The sequence below is a fragment of the Saccoglossus kowalevskii genome, chromosome 7, assembly GCF_978046115.1.
Source record: "Saccoglossus kowalevskii chromosome 7, keSacKowa6.1, whole genome shotgun sequence".
Lineage (NCBI taxonomy): Eukaryota > Metazoa > Hemichordata > Enteropneusta > Harrimaniidae > Saccoglossus > Saccoglossus kowalevskii.
The window spans coordinates 10,251,720-10,271,604 of record NC_140647.1 but is presented as its reverse complement, the minus strand read 5'-3'; the positions used below and the strand labels follow the sequence as shown (position 1 = coordinate 10,271,604).

Below are 19,885 nucleotides of genomic sequence, written 5' to 3'. Positions count from 1 at the left end.
GTCTAGTAATTGACCTCGTACGAACCTAGGCGAGTGTAATTGAACGTCTAATTTTATCATTATTATATATATATAATCTTGACATGTGGAACACGTAAGTGTCAGTGATTGGTTAATAATGTCAACATAAGTGTCCGTGATTAGTTAATAATGTCAACATAAGTGTCCGTGATTAGTTAATAATGTCAACATAGTGTCCGTGATTGGTTAATAATGTCAACATAAGTGTCCGTGATTAGTTAGTAATGTCAATATAAGTGTCCGTGTTTGGTTAATAATGTCAACGTAAGTGTCAGTGATTGGTTAATAATGTCAACATAGTGTCCGTGATTAGTTAGTAATGTCAATATAAGTGTCTGTGATTGGTTAATAGTGTCAACATAAGTGTTTGTGATTAGTTAATAATGTTAACGTAAGTGCCCATGATTAGTTAATAATGTCAACGTAAGTGTCCGTGAATGGTTAATAATGTCAACATAAGTGTCCGTGATTAGTTAATAATGTTAACGTAAGTGTCCGTGATTAGTTAATAATGTCAACATAAGTGTCCGTGATTAGTTAATAATGTCAACATAAGTGTCCGTGGTTGGTTAATAATGTCAAAATACGTGTCAGTGATTGGTTAAAAATGTCAACGTAAGTGTCAGTAATTGGTTAATCATATTAACAACCGTGTCAGTGATTGGTTAATAATGTCAACATAAGTGTCCGTGATTAGTTAATAATGTTAACGTAAGTGTCCGTGATTAGTTAATAATGCCAACATAAGTGTCCGTGATTAGTTAATAATGTCAAAATAAGTGTCCGTGATTGGTTAATAATGTCAAAATACGTGTCAGTGATTGGTTAAAAATGTCAACGTAAGTGTCAGTGATTGGTTAATCATATTAACAACCGTGTCAGTAATTGGTGAATGTCAATGTAAATAAGGTAATCAGTGACAGTCATTTAATCGCTATGATGTTGAAGGGAATCCCCTTCAGTTCAAAACTTTCGTTGCCGTAACACATCGGGGGGAGAAGAGAAGTGAACATTTTCAAAATTCGAAATAGCATTAATAATTGTATTAATTGTATAATGGCCTCCGGCCCATTGCAATCATACAGAATAATTATTGACAAGACATTAATTGATATTACAAAATATGTATGAAAATATAGATGAAGAGGGTGTCAATAGATAATATAACCACTATATAGGGATATATATATATATATATATATATATATATATATATATATATATATATATATATATATATATATATATATATATATATATATATATATATATATATATATATATATATATATATATATATATACATACAAACTTATTAGGTTATTCTGATTTGATCTTTGATTAAAAACACTTATAAATAGAGCTAATGGGCTAATGCTTTGGCTGTCAGAGGAGCTTAATAAATGTACGAGAGTATTCAAAATTCGGGGGAGGGTGTCTCATTTGGGAGATACTTTTTCCTGATTGTGTGCCATGCAATGCATTTTAGTAAAAAATGATATTCATCATCATTGCAGGCACAAATAATAAATACGGCTCTCCCTAGGGTTATGTCTGTCTCTTTCTATTTCTAAGGGATGGCGTGCACATCTTAATCTTGCTATTGCTCTGCGCAATTTCAACTGTGGCAATGCCACATAGTTTTCAATTCCAAATTGTGTTTTGTATTGCCTATGATAGCATTAAAGAGATACGAAAAGGCAGCAGCAAATATAGTACAGCAGCAATGTGAAAACTTGATGAACAGATGATAGCGGGCGCATCAGTCTTCTTCAAACACATAAGTGAAGTGTTACAGATATTGCAAGATTGGGCATAAGTTAGTGCTGGGAAAAGCCGATGAAGAAGATCGGATGTGACGTCTGCAAGTCCACAGCCCACGTGACACAAGAGTGCAGGATGGATTTAATATGCCGCCAAAAGCAGCAATAACGAAAATGAACACTCATTTTGTTTACACTCAGTCATGACAAACAAATCTGCAGTTAAACACAGCTTGTTGGTGGGTGAGGGGGGCACCTACACGTATTGTAGATAATGAGAAATTTGAGAATTTTAATAACAATTGTGATACAAATAGTCACGTGATAGAGGTTGCTGATGGCAGCCGTACAACTAATATAGTTTGTGTTGTATGATGTAAATGGTCGAGGTCATAATGTTATTTTAGAGTATTCTCTATATGTACCATCCTACCAAGCAGGACATTTTTTCCGTTCAGGCTGCTACAAGTAAAAGAGTAATCATCAGTAATCTTTTATCCGAATGGAGTCATCATGAAAGCCAGAGATGGTACATTTTTTGAAGCAGAATATATTGCATTGGCTAGTACTGTTCAAGAAACAAAGTGGACAGTCAGTCAGAAGGCCTGTATTGTTTGCAGAGTGCCACAGCTTTAGCTAAAATTAGAAAAAAATTGTTTTGTTTTTTTGGAGACGTATTAAAAATTAAAGCGAACCTAAATGCGGTCTTAATTTATAGTTGTGTATATTCTAAACTGTATTCGAAATAATATTGCAGTGGTTTAATTTCGTTTTAATTATAACTGTAGCTTGGATAGGCATTTGAAGTGCTTGCCATGGAGGTCTTTCATGGAGGGGAATAATTAACGAACGAACATATTTAACATCCGGGTACTTTTCAAAGCTATGACGTTTTAGTATCTGATCGCATTCATATACGCCATTGTACATAGCCGTTCATGCTGCCAAGCATCGTGTACTATTAGTATAAACTCAACTTTTATATGCACAATGTGCTTTTTAAAACTTGGGTTAGAGCCTTATGCGTTTGAACCACAGTATTCTGAGAGTGAAAGCCCAATTGCGTTAAAGTACCGTACTTCCCCGATCGCAAGCCCCTCTCGAGTATGAAGCCCATGCCAATGTTTTTACTTGGTATTTATCGAGTTGAGGGCATTCTCGATTATAAGCCCAGAGTGTTTTTACTGGGCATCGACGATATTCTTTAAAATATGCCTGTAAAAGGTGTGTTTCATTTCATAATAATCGTGATTGGCATGTTAGTTTGGTTCATGCTTTTAGTTTTATGAGAAAACTCGCATTAATTTCAAGTTCAGAGTGCATGGCGAACGTACACAACGTGATTCGCATCGTTTCTATTCTGTCATTTACTCAGGATGATCATCGATGTTGCAATTCTGGAGTAATTCATATTTCTTTGAGTAGTAGCCTTCGAAAAGCCAAAAATGTGATCGTCAAGACGTGTACCTGGTTATCGGGCATGGTTTACTTTGAGACTGTCATGAAAGGCCTAGGGTTTGAACGATGAGACATGTTGGCGACCGAGAAAGGTGTTTAAATTCTTCCTCCACACTCAATTTACCCACGGTTACTATTAACCGTCGTTCATATTTCGGAAATTGCGAATCGCCAGTTTTTAGGGAAAAAAATCATCGTTTTTTCGTTGCAATCAGTGCTACAGATCGCATTTTAACATTGCGGTAATTCACTTCCGCATTGCGCTAAAAAATCATCGTCAATAATCGGAAAATTTCATCATTACGGCACATCATTTTGATTGGTTAATGAAAGACATGACCTGTTATGTCAAAGGAAGTTGTTCCAGGTCAAATCGTGCTGACAAACCTCATGGTGGAATATTGTTTTGCGTCGAGAGTTTGCGTACGATCGAAAACATACCAAAACGAAGATAATGATAAATGCCTTCGTCCACTGTTTCCTCACAGACCCTACCCATTATTTCACCGTAAATTCAGACGGTATGTAAATCGTATTGTAATAAAATGTGTGTGTTTTTTATGAACATGTTTGTTTCTTCATTGTAAGTATCGTTCAAATCAATGACGCATTTTTTTTCAAAAATAAGTATTATTTTCCCGAGCCCGGCGTGGTGAACGAATATTTCTTTTCTGAGTTGGTCCTCGAGTACAAGCTCATCCCTTACTTTTCCCTTACATGTTCATGCCTCCGGGCTTATGATCAGGGAAGTACGGTATACTGTGACGATTCAGATCAGTCCAGTGTGAGTGATGAGAGTATATCATCGACGATGCCCCTTGTTCGGATGAAAGTTTTATTTCAAATTACACGGAAGTCTGTGAACAATCTGCTTGGTGTTCCTGTGACACTTGTCCCATGATTTGCCAGTGCAGCCCCGTGAATACATGGACGAAAATGTTTCCACCACCACCCTACGAACTCAAGATTGCATACTCCAGCATCCATACTTTGAATAATTTGCACGCCGCACAGTGCAGTACTGGAAACAGCATTTATTAGACAGTTAGACAAAAAAACAAAACAAAATGCCTGTCTCGATCAATCGCACATCCATAATGTTTGTATGTTGATATGCTTGTAAATAACATTAACGTAAAAGTCGAAACAACCTAGACTAGAAGTCAATTCACCAGTCCAGCTAACTATGGCTCCCTAAGTTGCTTATATTTAATCAGATACTATTTCGTCATCATGCTTTGTTACCTTACCTGTTTATACCTCATGAGGGCGTTTTTTATGGCAAGATGGCGCAAACGGAAGTCCTTCGCAGGTTTATGGTTTCTCATATTTAAATCATCATAACTCTGAAGATAATCATTTTTTCAATTTTTTTTTTCAAATTTATAATCAATATACATAAATTGATAAATACAAACACCAAAATAGGCTCTATTTAGTTCCCCTTTAATTCAGAACTTGTTAACTGTCTGCCATGAACGTCACAGACATAACCTAACAAATGCAGGGCGTATTGCATTTCGGGGAGGGGGGGGGTCTAAAAACAGTATCGGAAATATGGTAGTTTATTATCCACCTATTACATTTTCTCGTCACCAACATTACAGTTTTGTGTGCGAGGAAGTTCTCGAATTAAGATAAGCACTTCATTTAGTTTGTTTAGCAATACAATAAATAGCAAAGTATGCACTTGATGTACAACATGCTATGAGTTGGTAACCTAAAGAGGGGTGGGTGGTCGTCGCGTTGCGCATGTGCGACATTTATGTTGATAAACATCGAATTTTTTTTCTACAATCCAATGTGCTTTTCTGGTTGAAGTTTTGACCTGGGCGCGACATGCATTAATTACCACTGGTGACTCCTGATACTTTCCAAACACCAAAGAAATTACATAGTTAATATTACTAACGTCTTAGTTTGTATTCTCTGCGCAACAGTCAAGGGCGCCATCTTTGCGCACACGAGTCTCGTATCTCGCGCATGCGTGGCGAGAGGACCGCTGCCATTTAAACATACCAATATACAATGGTAGGTGGTTTGCCTGTACAAAGAGACGTGCAAAAACTACCATAAATACACAAGTTTTATTCTTCGTATTTGGCTTTACTGGCAAATAACGACTGCCGATCACAATCACTTTTGTAATCAATGCGAGTGGGGAGGGGGTCGTCGTGGTTTATTTTCGTTTTGATAAAGCTGTTCACAATAGTGAAACGTGTAATGCATTGAATGCCATCCATAGCAGTATTATATCTTAACACAGTCAGGCAGTCAGTGTTGTTACCAGATTCCATGGAGTCGTCTGGGAATGTCTGTTTTGTTAACGTCTCTTGTAATTGATCCATGTGTGTATTACGAGTTTTAATGCACAATGTTTTATGGTGTTCGTGTATTTCGATTGCACTCGGCTCGGTACACCCACTGTTAAATTGCACAGAAACTACACTGTATGCCTCATAGGAATATAAAGTACAATAAGAGTAATTTACGACTTGGAAACCACCATGTGAACGAGTTATAAATTGATACGTTTTCAATGGATTACACGTTTGCTGAACAGCTGGCAGATCTGGTAGCTTTTTTCATTCATAATACAAAGAGAAAAACTAATTTGCATATGATTTCTTTGTTATTACTAATACAATGTTTCACAAAATTCGCAATTGTAAATATTTCTAGAAATTACAACAAATTTCATTTTTAACACTATAAATGGTGGTCTGAATCAGATATACTTATTGAATCTTTTTACTGGTTCGCAGGAGATCCGTCAGTGGCCGTGGTCGGTATTACAATACACGAACGGTATTACAATACACAAGCAAACAGTGGAGTCTTTAAATACTCCTAAATACTTACTTCGCTCAACGCAGATACTCAAACGAATACCTTGCATAAATGTGCTTGACGGAAAATGCATTTAATCACGGGTGGATAATAAAAAAGGGGTATATGCACGTGACCCTAGTGTCGTGATATGCATAGAACATTTCTACTTACAACTTTCGCAGGGAGATTTGGATTATAACTATGTAAACCCTACTTTCAGCCAATAAACATTCCTTTGTGTTTAGTGCTGAGCTCTTGTTAAGTATAACAGCAAATATTCTGTTGGTATATTTTTCATCCAAATAGGAAGAGAATCCAGAGAGTAAACAGCCAAACCCATTTACGAGGAAAACGTGAAAACTCGATATTTCATGTAATATTAGGTTTTAAGTCCAGGAAATCACAATAAATGAACCAAAAATCATGCGATAAAAACATACCTACGATTTTCCAGAATTCCATGTTAACACGTTGGCTACTATATTGACATTGACTGCTTATTATATTGAATAGACATAGCTTGTGAGCCAACTGATAACAGACATTCAAAACGTGCACAGAATGGCCGAAACGCGCACGTTTCATGCGGATTATAAAAAGTGGAGTAAGCAGAAATTTTCATATGTGAACATAACGAGAAATGGTTTAGGGGTCGTTTCTGGTGGTTTTCCTAGGCCGAATAGAAAATCTGCAGATAGCATTGACTTTTTGAATAGAATAACATCTCCGAAGCATGCGTCATTTATTTTTCGGCAATTGAATCTTTCCATAGCTTTAGATGAGCCACGACCATAATAATCAGATCGAAGTTCGAGTCGTCAAGATTTATGATTTCCGGAACCCGTACATTGCGTGAACTAGCATCCCGAGATTTCAATGGAATCTGTACAACATGTCACCGTGCATTATACAGAAGTTTTGAGATGAATCTGATTTTTCCCCTTTGTCTCTTCTCTTGATATTTCGAAATAATTACAAAACGCGTGTGTGTGGCTGGGACAGAATGAAAGTTTTAGAAAATAAAGTCTGTGCGCAAGTTTTTATAAGAAAGCACATTTAATAATGAGCAAAAACATACTAATTCCCCCCAGCATTTCGTCAAAAGGCGCTTGTAACACAAGCGTAAATATATTTAAATATATATATTTGTATATTGCTGAAAAATGCATCTGTATATCCGAATCCATTAAAGTAAATTATGGTCAGAAATATGAATTTAATGAACTTGATTAGACATATGTGGCCTAGTCCAACATCCATGCTCTCGCATCCAATTCCGAACAGTGGCCATTTTAACCACCTGAAAACAAAGAGTAAACGTAGCATTGTTAATAACATTCACCAAGCATTTCATAAATATTAAGAACGTGCATGACATATATGAAACTATTGGAATATTATTGTTTTGATGTTTTGTAGTGAGTGAACTTAATAATTTCTTATCATTTTTATTACTGCATTTCTTCACACTTGTGTGTTACTCTGGTTTTGCTTAACCTTTCCCCATTTTACCATAATTAGTATATCTACCTTATATTGGGACGATGCACTATACTATAAATAAAATTATATTCAAGTTATTTTCTTTGGTGTTGTTTTTATTTGTTTATTTCTGTTCAGTCACTATTCACTAAGTACTGTTCTGGCAGCTTGGCACAAAAACCCGACCACCTTAAAATAAGATACCTCATTCACTCGCAATCAGCCACCGTGAGAAGTCAGTAGAGCTCAGATAAAAATTAATTTGCGAGTAAATAAAACAGTAAATGAAAAAAAAATAAAATAAAAAATCGAACAATAAAGACAAATGGTATGAAATCAATAATTGTTTTGTGTGAGAACATCATTTTGACTGACAAAGATGTATTGAACACTAAAAATCATCAAATTTCCCGTACAATCTACGATTTTCCATACTGTTTTAGTAGGAGAGTGTTAAACAAAATGACAACCCATATCCGATCCACGTTATCCAACGTCAACAAAGCAAACACAGAAAAGCATTTACTCCTGCATTTGACAGAGACGAGTTTTAAATTTGAAGTCTCGAATGTGTGTTGTTACCTTGTAAAGTTTGGTCGATCCAGGCACGTGTCGCTGTGACCCGGGTATAGACAGACGGCAATGCGTTGCCACAGCTACCAGTAATCAGTGACGCTATGCCAGCCAGATACCACAATCCATCATTCTTCCGGCAAACTAATGAAGACCCCACATCTCCCTGTGAGAGAGACAACATTGTTAGGTTTGACGTTATCCATATTTGCATATATGTACTTTCAAAATCATAACCTGTCTCTAATTACAAATTACCAGGGCTCAAACGCAACATTTGCATGTGCAACTACGAATTTATTACAAATACGTCAACATTGACATTTGACATTGCGTGTAAAGATGGGGAAACGTTGAGCATTATTCATCGGCCACTGAATTTCCCCTGTTAGTTCACATATTAACAGGTGTATTAGTAAGTAAAAAAATAACTTCTGTTAAACTCTAAATGCACTCTTAATTTTAAGCCCGATTTTGATAATTAATCGCGATACAACAATATATTTGAATTCATTTTAATTACAGCCTGAGCGTAATGAAAGAGCGATTATTGAAACAACTACTTTATTCAGAGGGAGAGCATAAAAAAGAAACATCAGTGATATGCAATATTATAACAAGACCACGTTATTGTTATAACTTCTTCACGATAAATACCTAAGCTAAGAAAAAGTTCAGTATTTTGGAAATGGTATTTATAATATTATTAGATGACTTCACTTCAGTATAACAATGACACTTACCTCACATGGTCCAGTGACGACAACATTGTAGCTGGCGCAGATCTCTGCAATTGTCAGGCGTATTCCGAGCAGCGAATACAGAAATTTACATCTTATAGTGTCATAAATAATCGCATCCGCTTGCTGTAGCGTGTTGGAATATGGAGCTATGATTAAAAAAAGAAACGTAAGCAGTAGAACATCAGACTGAATAGGATCGCATTTGTAATAATACGGAATGCTACCGTATAAGGCATAATTCATGGGTTTCCCGAAAGTTGTCGCCGATTTCACAGCTTTCTTGCATATACTTTAAACTCGACAAGTCTCACTGTTCTCAAAACCAGTATTGTCGAAAATCATTTTTGTAGATTAGTATGCGATAGTTTTTTTGCATCTTAAGTCATCACTTTACTAAATTGCACGTACACCCAACTTCCTGGGTAACAACTGCGTACCGTGGAATTTATGAAACGAATATTTTACTCATGTTTCCACTGGCTACGACAAACATTCGCTAATTCTCAGCTTAGTTGTGTTTAGTGCACAGTAATTACAAACGGGGGGGGGATTATTTTAGTGAAGACACCAATAACTAATAGCAGAATATTTTGAACATGTTACCTTCGTAACTTTCAGATTTGTTTTAGTTACTCAAAATGCAGTTCATTATTTACAGACGCAGATATGCAGCGTTTTCCAAACCATGACCCTAGATTCATTCTATCGGAATTCATTGTGCAAACAATATACAATGAAGGATCAGTAATTATACTACGTAATCGTTACTTACCATTATCATTCAATTTACCCCATCCAGTAATAACACATTCGGTGCCAGCTGCGAAGAAATCGTCGCTATCGGCATTCGGTAAACATACTCGGCTCGTGTAGAAGTTAAACGGTATTGGCGTTATTGTATACAGTAGTCCCACATTCCAGCTGATTTTATCCAGGCTAAATTCATTGTGAATGTGAACAGCATCTATGTTAGTCACGTACTTCTCGTACATAGTTACATATGCATGCTTTTTAACCATGCCAGCTATTACTTGGAATTGCTCTGGTGACGCCAGTGTTTCGCCATCGTATCTAAACAAAACAAAAACGGTGACATGAATGTGGATATTCCATGCATTACGTCTTGTAATTTGTATTGTCGCCCACTGAGTGCCTCATTAGTCAAGGACATTTAATAAAATAGATTTCTTTTCAAGCGCAAAGGTGTTATGTGTATTAGGATTTTAAGTTGATTGTTTCTATTTGATTCATTTATTTCATTAATTGCTGTGACATACGGAAACCAACAAAATCACTTAAAATGGATATACACTTACAAACACCGAGCAGCTGTCATGATCCAGTGATCATCGATAATGACACCACTACAGTTATGCGATCCTTCCACTGAGATGACGACTTCCCATGGCCATGAACCAAGGAGTGAATCTTGTCCTCCGATGATTCGATTCTCGACTACAGATTTCCTGCCACAGATATCAGGACCTGTGGATATAGACATCCAAAGACATAATATATCGTATGCGATAAACACATTGTGAAAGGAAAGTATAATAAGTATTAGAACATTAAATAAGCGAGACACGAGTGAGTGAACGCATTGTGATGTAATTACAGAAAGGTTAAAATCCAACAGCTTACACGCCTATAATAAGTTAAAATTTTGTTTTTCCTGCCAACATATTTTCTTTCCTCAGTGTGAAATTAATTAATTGGCAGCTTTTTGAAGTAGAATTTTGAACACTCGTTTTTTTGGAATGAACACACAATTAGAACATTCCCATATCAAACTTGATGTAATCTTTCCAGTATTAATCAACAATATATTTAATAAAACCACACTGAAATAAAGTCAAATTTTGTTAGCTTGAATAACTATATACGCCACTTTTGCAACATATTTTCACAGAGCAAAATTTGAATATTTCAATTACAAATTCTATAAACATTTTTCTAGACAGGTTGAAATATTCTAACTTTCTAGGTTTTTGTGCTTTGGCAGCTGTTTTTTGGACCACAAAAATGCCTAGACGGGGAAGCATTAGGTATCTGACCTAGTCATCAACACGTAAAATACCGCCGATTCATAGGTCTCCTTGATCAATTACGTGCAAAATTGAACCTACATATTTGTGTGAGCTTTCTAGTTCTTAAATACACATTTTACGTCTACTTTTTCGAAGGTTTCTGCATCAAAAATATTGTTTATAATTTTACACCCCAATTAAAAATTGGACAACCCCCCCCCCCCCCCACCAACACACACACACAAAGAACGCCTATTTGACGACTCACCAGTATGTATCGTCTGGTTTATCCATTCATTTGCAGCAGTTACGTTGAAATATGTAGCAGGGTTGTCGCAGTCTGGCCTCGAATTGAATAATCCAGCTACGTACCATCTAGAATCGTCCATGTAGCATACCAAAGGTCCACCACCGTCTCCCTGTCAATTGTAAATCAGGCACATTCAATTATATAACATAACATATTCGTCTAAATGCAAATGGCCATTACACCCAGAAAAAAAAGTGTCTGTTACTCGTTTTTTTTCCAGATACGTCGGCAGATACAAAAGTATGTCAGGTACGCATGTGGTACAGATGTATGTCAAAGTGGTAGCAAGTTGAAAACTTATTTTGACATTTACTCGTCGTTCAGAGTTGATATTCGAGAAAATCACGTAGAACAAATTCAAAACGTGGCCGGAAAGTTCACTGGTGAAGCCATATTATATAGAAAACACAATACCATTAAGAAATATCATTATGAATATTAACATTGTTAATTATAATGTCAGAGTTCTAAAATTAAATTAAATTATTAATTTAATAGATTCTTGGGATGTTTTATTCCTACAGCAACACTGGCTGAATAATGATATTATTTTCAAATTCTGATGCGTTGCACAGTAAAATGATATCAGTGGGTGCCAGGGTCATAGCTCACGTGGTGTACTGAGGGCAGGTCGCACGTGGGTCTAACTGATTAACGATAGTAAGAATAGAGTTATTGGTAATGACATACTGAAATACCTAACAATGACTAATTAAATGTTTATTCACCCACAGCTGGATCTGATATTGGTAAATTCAAGAGCATTCTTGGCATGTTTCCGGTCAATATTGTTGATTTAGATGTGTCACTAAAATGTGTTTATTTCTTTGAGATGGTGCGCGGATCGAGAACTCGTTTAAAAATAAATTCATTCGTTGTATTGTAAGACAATTGAGAGTGAACTTCGTGCAAATTCTTCTGCTGAAAGTCTGCAAAAAATCCGAACTTCTAATGGGGAGACGTATGTAAACATAAACCATCAGCGACTTCAGCGGTTGGTAGATGTGGGAGATGTGGCAACTATGTAGCTTATGGCGACATAATGTGTTGACGTCACATCCACTATTCCAGCATTCAGTTCTTTTAAAACATGAAAACAGCGCCACTCCCGGCAATTGCACCCACAAACTGTCTCGACATCCGTTTTAGGCTAAATCTAATTATGCCATGGTTGCTGTGACAACAGTCACGTTTAAACAACTAAAATATATATTGCCGGGTTGCTGTATTGAATATCTCACTGCTACAGGCCGATAATTGTTTAAAGCGGGAGAGTCGTCGTCTGCGCGTGCGTCAGATGGCCATGAGACTTTGCGTTTTTAGCGCGTGTTGTTAATTTCGCTTGGGACTCAATTCCCGCGCGTGCGCAGGTGACGACCCTCCCGCTTTAAGTGAGAACATGACACGTTATTTCAATTTTTATCATTAGGGAAGTTTTAGATAATTATGAGCGGCCACGTGATATTCATAATAATAGTGATAATATTGACAAATTACTGACAGTGAACGTTTTACTCGCGGTACGGGGTTAAACGAGAGATTTATATATTCGGGTTTATTTACAATGTATTTAGATACAATGTATTCGTTCTTTATTAATATGGTTGTCACTTTTGTGACGACCAGATTAAGCATCTTTCATCTTTCATATACTATTTTTTTAGTCTAAAATAAAGTTTAGTAATAATACTTAAACCATATAAACAAGCAATCCATCAACTAATTGACTGGTCACTTATATGTTAGCTTTGGGTAGATAGTCGGGAAGTTCGTATAAAGTCACTCATCCAGTAACACAACAAAGCAGAGTTAGATTAGCCACCCTGTTTTAAAATAGTGTTCCACGTTCGTATAAAGAAGTGCACAGTGCAGTCATATTTACTTGACAAGTGTCGTTGCTTATGCTTGACTCGATGGCACATAGTTCGGAATCTGATATAGTAATATTACAATGTCCGTACTCTGTCGTTTCTGTTATCGCTTCCTGTAGTACGTCCACCTGTATTGTATCTACATTGGAAAAATTGTAATAAAATGGATTGTAATTAAACATAAGGAAATCGAAATGTATATAACTTTATAATACACGAACAGTAAAACAAAACTGTGATCATACATATTTTGACTGCTTCGAAATTGAAAGTGAGATTGAAGTTGGCCAAAGCATGACCTAGAAACAGTTGAAGAAAATTGTCAAATATCTTTGTTGTAATGTTTTTTGGTTTTTGACTAAATGGCCAGTAATCAAACTAACTGCGTATGATCCATTCATAAATTCACAACGAACGAGACGTGTCCGATATCACGCGGGCGATGTGTATATATGCACTTGAATTTAATAACTATAATCCTTACCGGTCGCCGACTTCTGAGCCCACCCAACACTAACGCACTGCCGACCAATAGGATCAAAGAAATTGGCATCATCCAACGGCGGAAGACACACGGGTCGAACAAACTCTGTGTATTCTATTGGATTATGTATGTAAAGCAAGGCGATATCCCATGGTGAATCATAGTGGGAATGTGTTGCGATATAATCGACTGGCGAGACATGTTCGTGTATGGACGATTCTGATAGCGAGACTGTGCCCACGTGAACCTCATACATATCTGCACGTAGATATGTGTCCGCATTGGAAATGCTGTTAGGAATAATATTAACATCAAAGACTTACTACGAGTCTATCGAAATTCCGTTCTTTGCCACGTCACAACTGTGTCAGAGGCCAATGCATGATTGGTGTGAAGAAACACAAGCTAAAACATTAATTCAGATTACAAATTGAAAGCTTTTTTTCCGAATCATTTTTCCTTGCACCGTACACGTTTTCATAGAAATACAAATCACATAGAAACACAAATTGTGTTAAATCACTTCTCACACTTCCAAGAGAACGGGACTGTCTCTGATTTGCTCTCCTGTTGAAAAGAAAATCGCAATAACATGCATTGTGATAATCTAATAGGGCAGCCAATCAGAATACTTGTACGTGATGCAGTCAATTTTAATAGCACAAAATACGCCTTCCCTTCATAATTACTCTTATCGTTTTTATTTCCAACTCAGAGTTGTCAAGTTGAGAAAGGATTAGGATTCTAAGTTGTCCATTATTAAAAAGGATCTTCCCAGAAAAACTATAGTAACTGTATAAAAAATACTCAGTATTAGAAGTCAGAAACTACCGAGCTATTGTCATGAATTTGTTTTTGCGTATCTGTTAACCGACTTAATTAGTTGATTATTAGCTGAATTGCTGTGTTATGTCAGTCATCGTTTAGGCCTATTTGAAGTTTTGGACGGAACTTGGCTCAGTGATTTGAAACTAATTACGAGATAACCGTCGCTATTCTGACGACTCATTTTGACAGTTGGTATTCATAGTTATTAATGTAGTGAACGACTAATCAAAAAATATGACGTATTCAGTACTTAGTGTGATTGGCTTTATGATTGAAGGTTACGCCCTAGAGTCTTTTTTCTGCTTTGTAATTGGTTAGAGTTTTGAAAATGAATAAAGTTGTTTTAGTTGGTCTTGGGGAGTACAGCAGAACAGACGCAGTCCTGGAGAGACTTGGGGCGAGCCTTGACACAGTCTAAAAGAGTCTTGGGTCAGCCTTGCGATAGTCTTGGGGATTTTTCCCCAGGGCGCCGTGTCTTATAGAGTGCTCGAAAGACCGACTAAGACGGGAGCTGAAACGTATTTCGTTGTGTGTGTCTTATTTGACTGTAAAGCTTAACTGACTTCCCGATCCCGCACCTCAAGGGGACGAGATATAGAGACGAGACGAGATTCCCCCCTGGCAAGTGTGGAGAATCCCTCAGAGAAGAATTTACCCTCTGATACTATTACAATTGTGCCTGTCTCCAGTTAAATATTCGATTCCATTGTTAATACACAGTTGTTTTATCTAATCTAGACAAACTTGACATTCTTCCCAAAATTAAATTCAGATATTGTGTCAAACAAAATACACAACTAATCATGGCAGAATTAACGACAATATTGCTGGTCATGAACACAGGGGCAACACTTTGGGTATTTTTATCGGTCCGCGGAAAGCCATTGATACCATCAACCACACTACTGGTTGAACAAATCTGTATACTATGGTTTTCGATGTGCTTTTTTGAAATGAATTCAATCCCATTTAATATTTCGAAAATAATATGTTTATGTAAATGTAAGTCTGTCGGATCGCCAACATATTTTATGCGGGATCCCACCGGGTTCTACCTTGGAACCAACTTAATTTGAACGCCTAAAGATAAGGAACTTTGTAAAGTTACTGATTGATAACATTGACATAAATAATTATATGATTTTTAAAACAACTCAAAGGCAGATTGGATATGTATTGCAGTCTATATATCTTAGTGTAATTTTATATAGCTGTCTAACATGGAAAGAGCATACAAGTTCTTACATATGTATTCTAGTTGTTTAAACTTGACTGTCTGTTTGTTTGTTTCAACAACGCTAGATGGTGAAAAATGATATACAATTTCTGAGAGGTCCAATTATTCATAGGATGTAACAATACTGTAGCCGATGTGTACAAGTTTCGGTCTAGAAGTATAGCTTATTGATTTGGAAATTACTTTTTCTTTGAACTAAATTTAAGATTTAAACCACATGATACATATCTAGTGTATACTTGCATGCACAGGGCAGAGGTGAGTATCCAATATTCGCCGATGATGGCGCCACTACATGTATGGTTACCGCCTCGTCTTACAGACACTTGCCATGGCCAGATTGTAGGCGAATCGATGGGTTCAGCTCCAATTACTCTTTCAGAAACCAATGGACGAGTGCCACATTGTACTGGGCCTGTAGTTGAGATAAAAAAGGAAATGAGATTAATTATTGGAGATCTCATCACACAATTAAACACGATTCTCCAAAGCGCAACATGAGAACATGCATTGGATCATAAACCATATCCGAAATTTACGACTTGCAGGAAGATGTATAATTGCACTCTATTATAGTCTGGCAGTCAATGGCAGGATCTAAATGGCACGAACTAGGACGAGTTTCAGGGTCGAGCCATTATTCCACCTTCAGGGCCCTAACTCCAAATCCTCAATTTCACATGCAAAGAACTTTGGCGTGATTGTGGCGTATTAATGCTGCCGGCATCGGCCAATGTTGACATGAGTCTATTAGTTTCAGTCAAAGTTTGGATAGTGTTATTTAAATACCTGTAATTTCACACAAGAACTTTCTTCGCCTGTAGCACTGGGTGAATTTCCACTGGAAGTCTACACCCCCTCGAACTGATCTGAAAGATATACACAATTACAGCAAAATACAATAAAGTAAAACAATTTATATAAAAGAATCAATTTCTTATTATGCAAACCAGAATGTTGTAACCAGTATGCTATCAGATATCGAATAGACAGATTACACGACAGTGAAATAAGGAACTAGCTAATCTCATCAAATATCGTGCATGTGTACCAGGCCGATAAGGCGAGAAATTCAATATGTTAATGATTTTTTTTACAGAATTTGCTGGTATCTTTGGTTTTATGAGGTAAATATTCAGGAAGCTCAACGCACATCGTGAATACACAGTCGTTTTTATCATTATTGTTGGAAATCTTCCCAGTGTGCCAATCGTCTTTGAATCTCGCCTTCGTGCCGTCCGTCCACCGCAGTAAGCCTTCTTTCTTGATGTCGTTCAGCCCTATCCAGTAGACACCTTCGATTCTGGCGCGTTTCAAAGCTTTCTCGTAGTACTTATTTAGACGTAGGGTTGACGGTTGGCCTAACCTTCCGCCTTGCATCTCACAATAGGACTGCGCGTCGTACCATGGCAGTTTGTAAGTTACAACCAAAATAATTAAGTCATCTGCGCTGAGAGTCTTTTCCCCTTGACATAATAAAGATGAACGTATTAGTAAACAAATAGGTTATTATTTGCAACGATGTAATATCAGTGGTTAAGGAAACAGTATAGAAGTTTCAAAAAAGTGTTGGCCCACAATTTGCCGGGCAACACAGGGAAAATACCACATTTCATAATTATATTACTATCTGATCAGTTACCTGCAATGCTTCTTCTCATCCCCATCTAAAGTAAAAAAAACAAACAAGCAGATGTATTTAATATTTTTAATATAATTAACACACACGCACACACAAATGGAAAATGGTGATAATATCCAAGCATTGTTGTTTCGACTGTGTTGCAAAACAATGAACGGTGCCGCTTTGTATAGTATTAATGCTGACTGTCGTTTTCATACAGTTGTCAGTACACAATTAATGACAACATATTGATACACGGATTTCAGTAAATTTCTCAGTCATTTAAAATTAAAGTACAGCATCTTTGACACAAAAATTCTGATTAATTCAAATAGAAATAGGTTTAGTTCAAATAATTGTAACACAGTTTGTCAGATTATTTAAGTGTCTCATCAGCATTGTTTGATAGTTTCTACAGAAATAAAACAATACATACAAGCTATCCCCGTCCACGTACTTTCCTTAGTTGATATGTTAAAGGGCAGTGGTCGTTGCATCACGCATGTGTGAGATATGGGTTTCATATAAACATAGATAGTGACTTTTGCGCAGACCTACGATGCAAACTGAAAGTTTACGAGTTACTTTGAAGATTAGAAGGTATCGAAAGAGTCGCCGGCGCTAATTGGTGCACGTTGCGCCCTGGTTAAAACTCGTACTCGTGATTTTCCTTGGAAAAATGCATTAGATTATGGGAAAATTGGTCATTATCATCACAAATTCTCCATGCACAGTTTACAACAGCATACATCGCGTTACATAATATAAATACAGCCAGCTTTGTGTACAAGTACGTGTTGTTTGGGCCGTACCTGTTTATCACACAGCTGATGACACTGCCACTAATTCCCGGTTGGCTCTTACACATGTACAGTTCTCAGTATCAAAAATGACATTATACAGCAAAACAGATGAGTCTGAGTCGATAACAACTTGTTGTACAATCTTGACCACCCAATGAACATGACAACAGTCGGTTTCTCACAGCCTAACTGTGCTGCTAGTGTAATTACTCACCAGTGTGTCGTTCGAGCTGTTGTTGTTGCCCACAAACGCACCTAAACTCCCTGCAATGACGATGGTAGCGAGAACTACCGGAATCATAGCTCACTGCAAGGTCTAAGTTTGCTGGAAATTATCACACGTGTTGAACTTTCCAGGTGGCCGCCATGAAAAAAAAACAAAAACACGTTTGCATACCACGCGTGCGCAAAGTACATGCGTAATAAGTTGCGTAATTTGCTACATGAGAAATATCTGGCCATGCACACGCAGCTCCCCGACAAGAAAACAAACAAAATAAACACGTGTTTTTCTCCCACAAAAAATAGTTTGTTTTTTTAGTCTTATATTCCTGCAAATTCATATTAGCGGTTATGTTAATGATAAACCCCTATAAAGCCAAATTAACTGTATTTCATCACCTACCCATTGCAGACAGCCAATTGATGGTGTATGTGGTGAATTCAATACAAATGTTTCATTTACATTACCAGACTTCTGACCATCATACAAAAAAGTTTATAAAAAGTGGGGGGGGGTATCGTAAAGTGTTAAAGTGATAAGCCATCGAATATAGTTTTGTTCTTACGCTCACATTAGTAATCAAACAATTTGTTCGTTCTTTACATTATTAAAAAATAAAAAATAAATATATGAATATTAAAATAAAATATAAGGAATGATCTCTAGATTGTAATGAAGTGGATAATATCAGCTTCAAAGCGGAAAGCCACATCGGCTTAACAATTTTAAAGTGTATGATATAGTATTGTATGGTACGATGACAACTTTAAAAGATGCCATTTGCCTAGATCGTGGTACACACTACACTACCGTGGAAATATTCAGTCATGTTTGTAATATATGAAACTTTGGTAATAAAAACAAACTAATTATGAGCAATTTCCTGCGAAATCTAGTGTCCAGATTACACACCATATATAGTCTTGTTTTGTGATTCTTTCTCGGGTAACCTGAACCAGAACTCATACATACTCAAGAATGAACAACAATTAGCCATAGTCAACAACTATATTACTTGTTTGCATCTGTCTGATGCTGACATTTGAGAACAAAAACGGACAAGCATGTCAAGGACGGCCACGGTGTCGTTGAAACAACAACAAAACACGAAACCCATATTGTACTAAATTTAACGAACTTTTGTATCAAAGATATGGGCGAGGACAATAAAAAAATGAGCGCCAATTTGTTACATGGAAACACAACAATATTCAAAGAAAACATCTTAATTACTATGTCTTATCCACCACAAACAGCAAGAACATTTGAAACAACTTGACGTGTTGTCAGCAGAACATTCAGAATCAGATCCACTACAAAACAACTTAACGTACATCACTAACCTATCAAGTACCAAGTTCCTACCAAGTTGAAATGAAATCGGTCTAGGCATGTACGAGAAGCCATTGGCGACGTGTTGGAAATTCGTATTTTGGTGTCTAGATTGTTGGGACAGGAATAGCTATCAGTCGGTCAAATATCAACTACGCCATTTGGACAAATGTCGAGAAAACGAGAAACAAATTTACAAGTATACGCAACTGGTAAAGTCGACCGATCCCACGTCAGACATATGTACCAAACTTGAAAACAAAAATCGGTATAG

General features: G+C 36.7%; 2 protein-coding genes across 2 annotated transcripts; both read right to left on the bottom strand.

Annotated features, from left to right (window-relative positions):
• Positions 1-7,111: 7,111 nt before the first annotated feature.
• LOC102809353 (chymotrypsinogen B-like) lies at positions 7,112-13,820 on the bottom strand. Its single transcript, XM_078009660.2, has 8 exons — positions 13,565-13,820; positions 13,092-13,219; positions 11,168-11,318; positions 10,189-10,357; positions 9,645-9,943; positions 8,873-9,018; positions 8,139-8,295; positions 7,112-7,374 (listed from the first exon to the last, which is right to left on the bottom strand). Exons 1-8 carry the CDS (start codon positions 13,818-13,820, stop codon positions 7,367-7,369), a joined length of 1,314 nt encoding a protein of 437 aa, XP_077865786.2. The 3' UTR covers positions 7,112-7,366.
• Positions 13,821-15,630: 1,810 nt separating this feature from the next.
• Positions 15,631-18,440, bottom strand: LOC146740233 (collectin-11-like). The gene is made up of 5 exons (XM_085501068.1): positions 18,271-18,440; positions 17,272-17,296; positions 16,783-17,095; positions 16,419-16,498; positions 15,631-16,044 (listed from the first exon to the last, which is right to left on the bottom strand). Exons 1-5 carry the CDS (start codon positions 18,355-18,357, stop codon positions 15,809-15,811), a joined length of 741 nt encoding a protein of 246 aa, XP_085357194.1. The 5' UTR covers positions 18,358-18,440; the 3' UTR covers positions 15,631-15,808.
• Positions 18,441-19,885: the final 1,445 nt, after the last annotated feature.

Coding starts and splice junctions, on each gene's coding strand:
- LOC146740233 (XM_085501068.1), bottom strand. CDS start 18,357: ATGATTCCGGTAGTTCTCGCTACCATCGTCATTGCAGGGAGTTTAGGT. Junction 17,297..18,270: donor ACAGCTCGAACGACACACTG/GTGAGTAATTAC, acceptor TTTTTACTTTAG/ATGGGGATGAGAAGAAGCAT. Junction 16,499..16,782: donor AACGACTGTGTATTCACGAT/GTGCGTTGAGCT, acceptor TATATCTTTCAG/ATCAGTTCGAGGGGGTGTAG.
- LOC102809353 (XM_078009660.2), bottom strand. CDS start 13,820: ATGTATGAGGTTCACGTGGGCACAGTCTCGCTATCAGAATCGTCCATA. Junction 9,944..10,188: donor ATGACAGCTGCTCGGTGTTT/GTAAGTGTATAT, acceptor TGTTTTGTTTAG/ATACGATGGCGAAACACTGG. Junction 8,296..8,872: donor TCGTCACTGGACCATGTGAG/GTAAGTGTCATT, acceptor TCTCTCTCACAG/GGAGATGTGGGGTCTTCATT.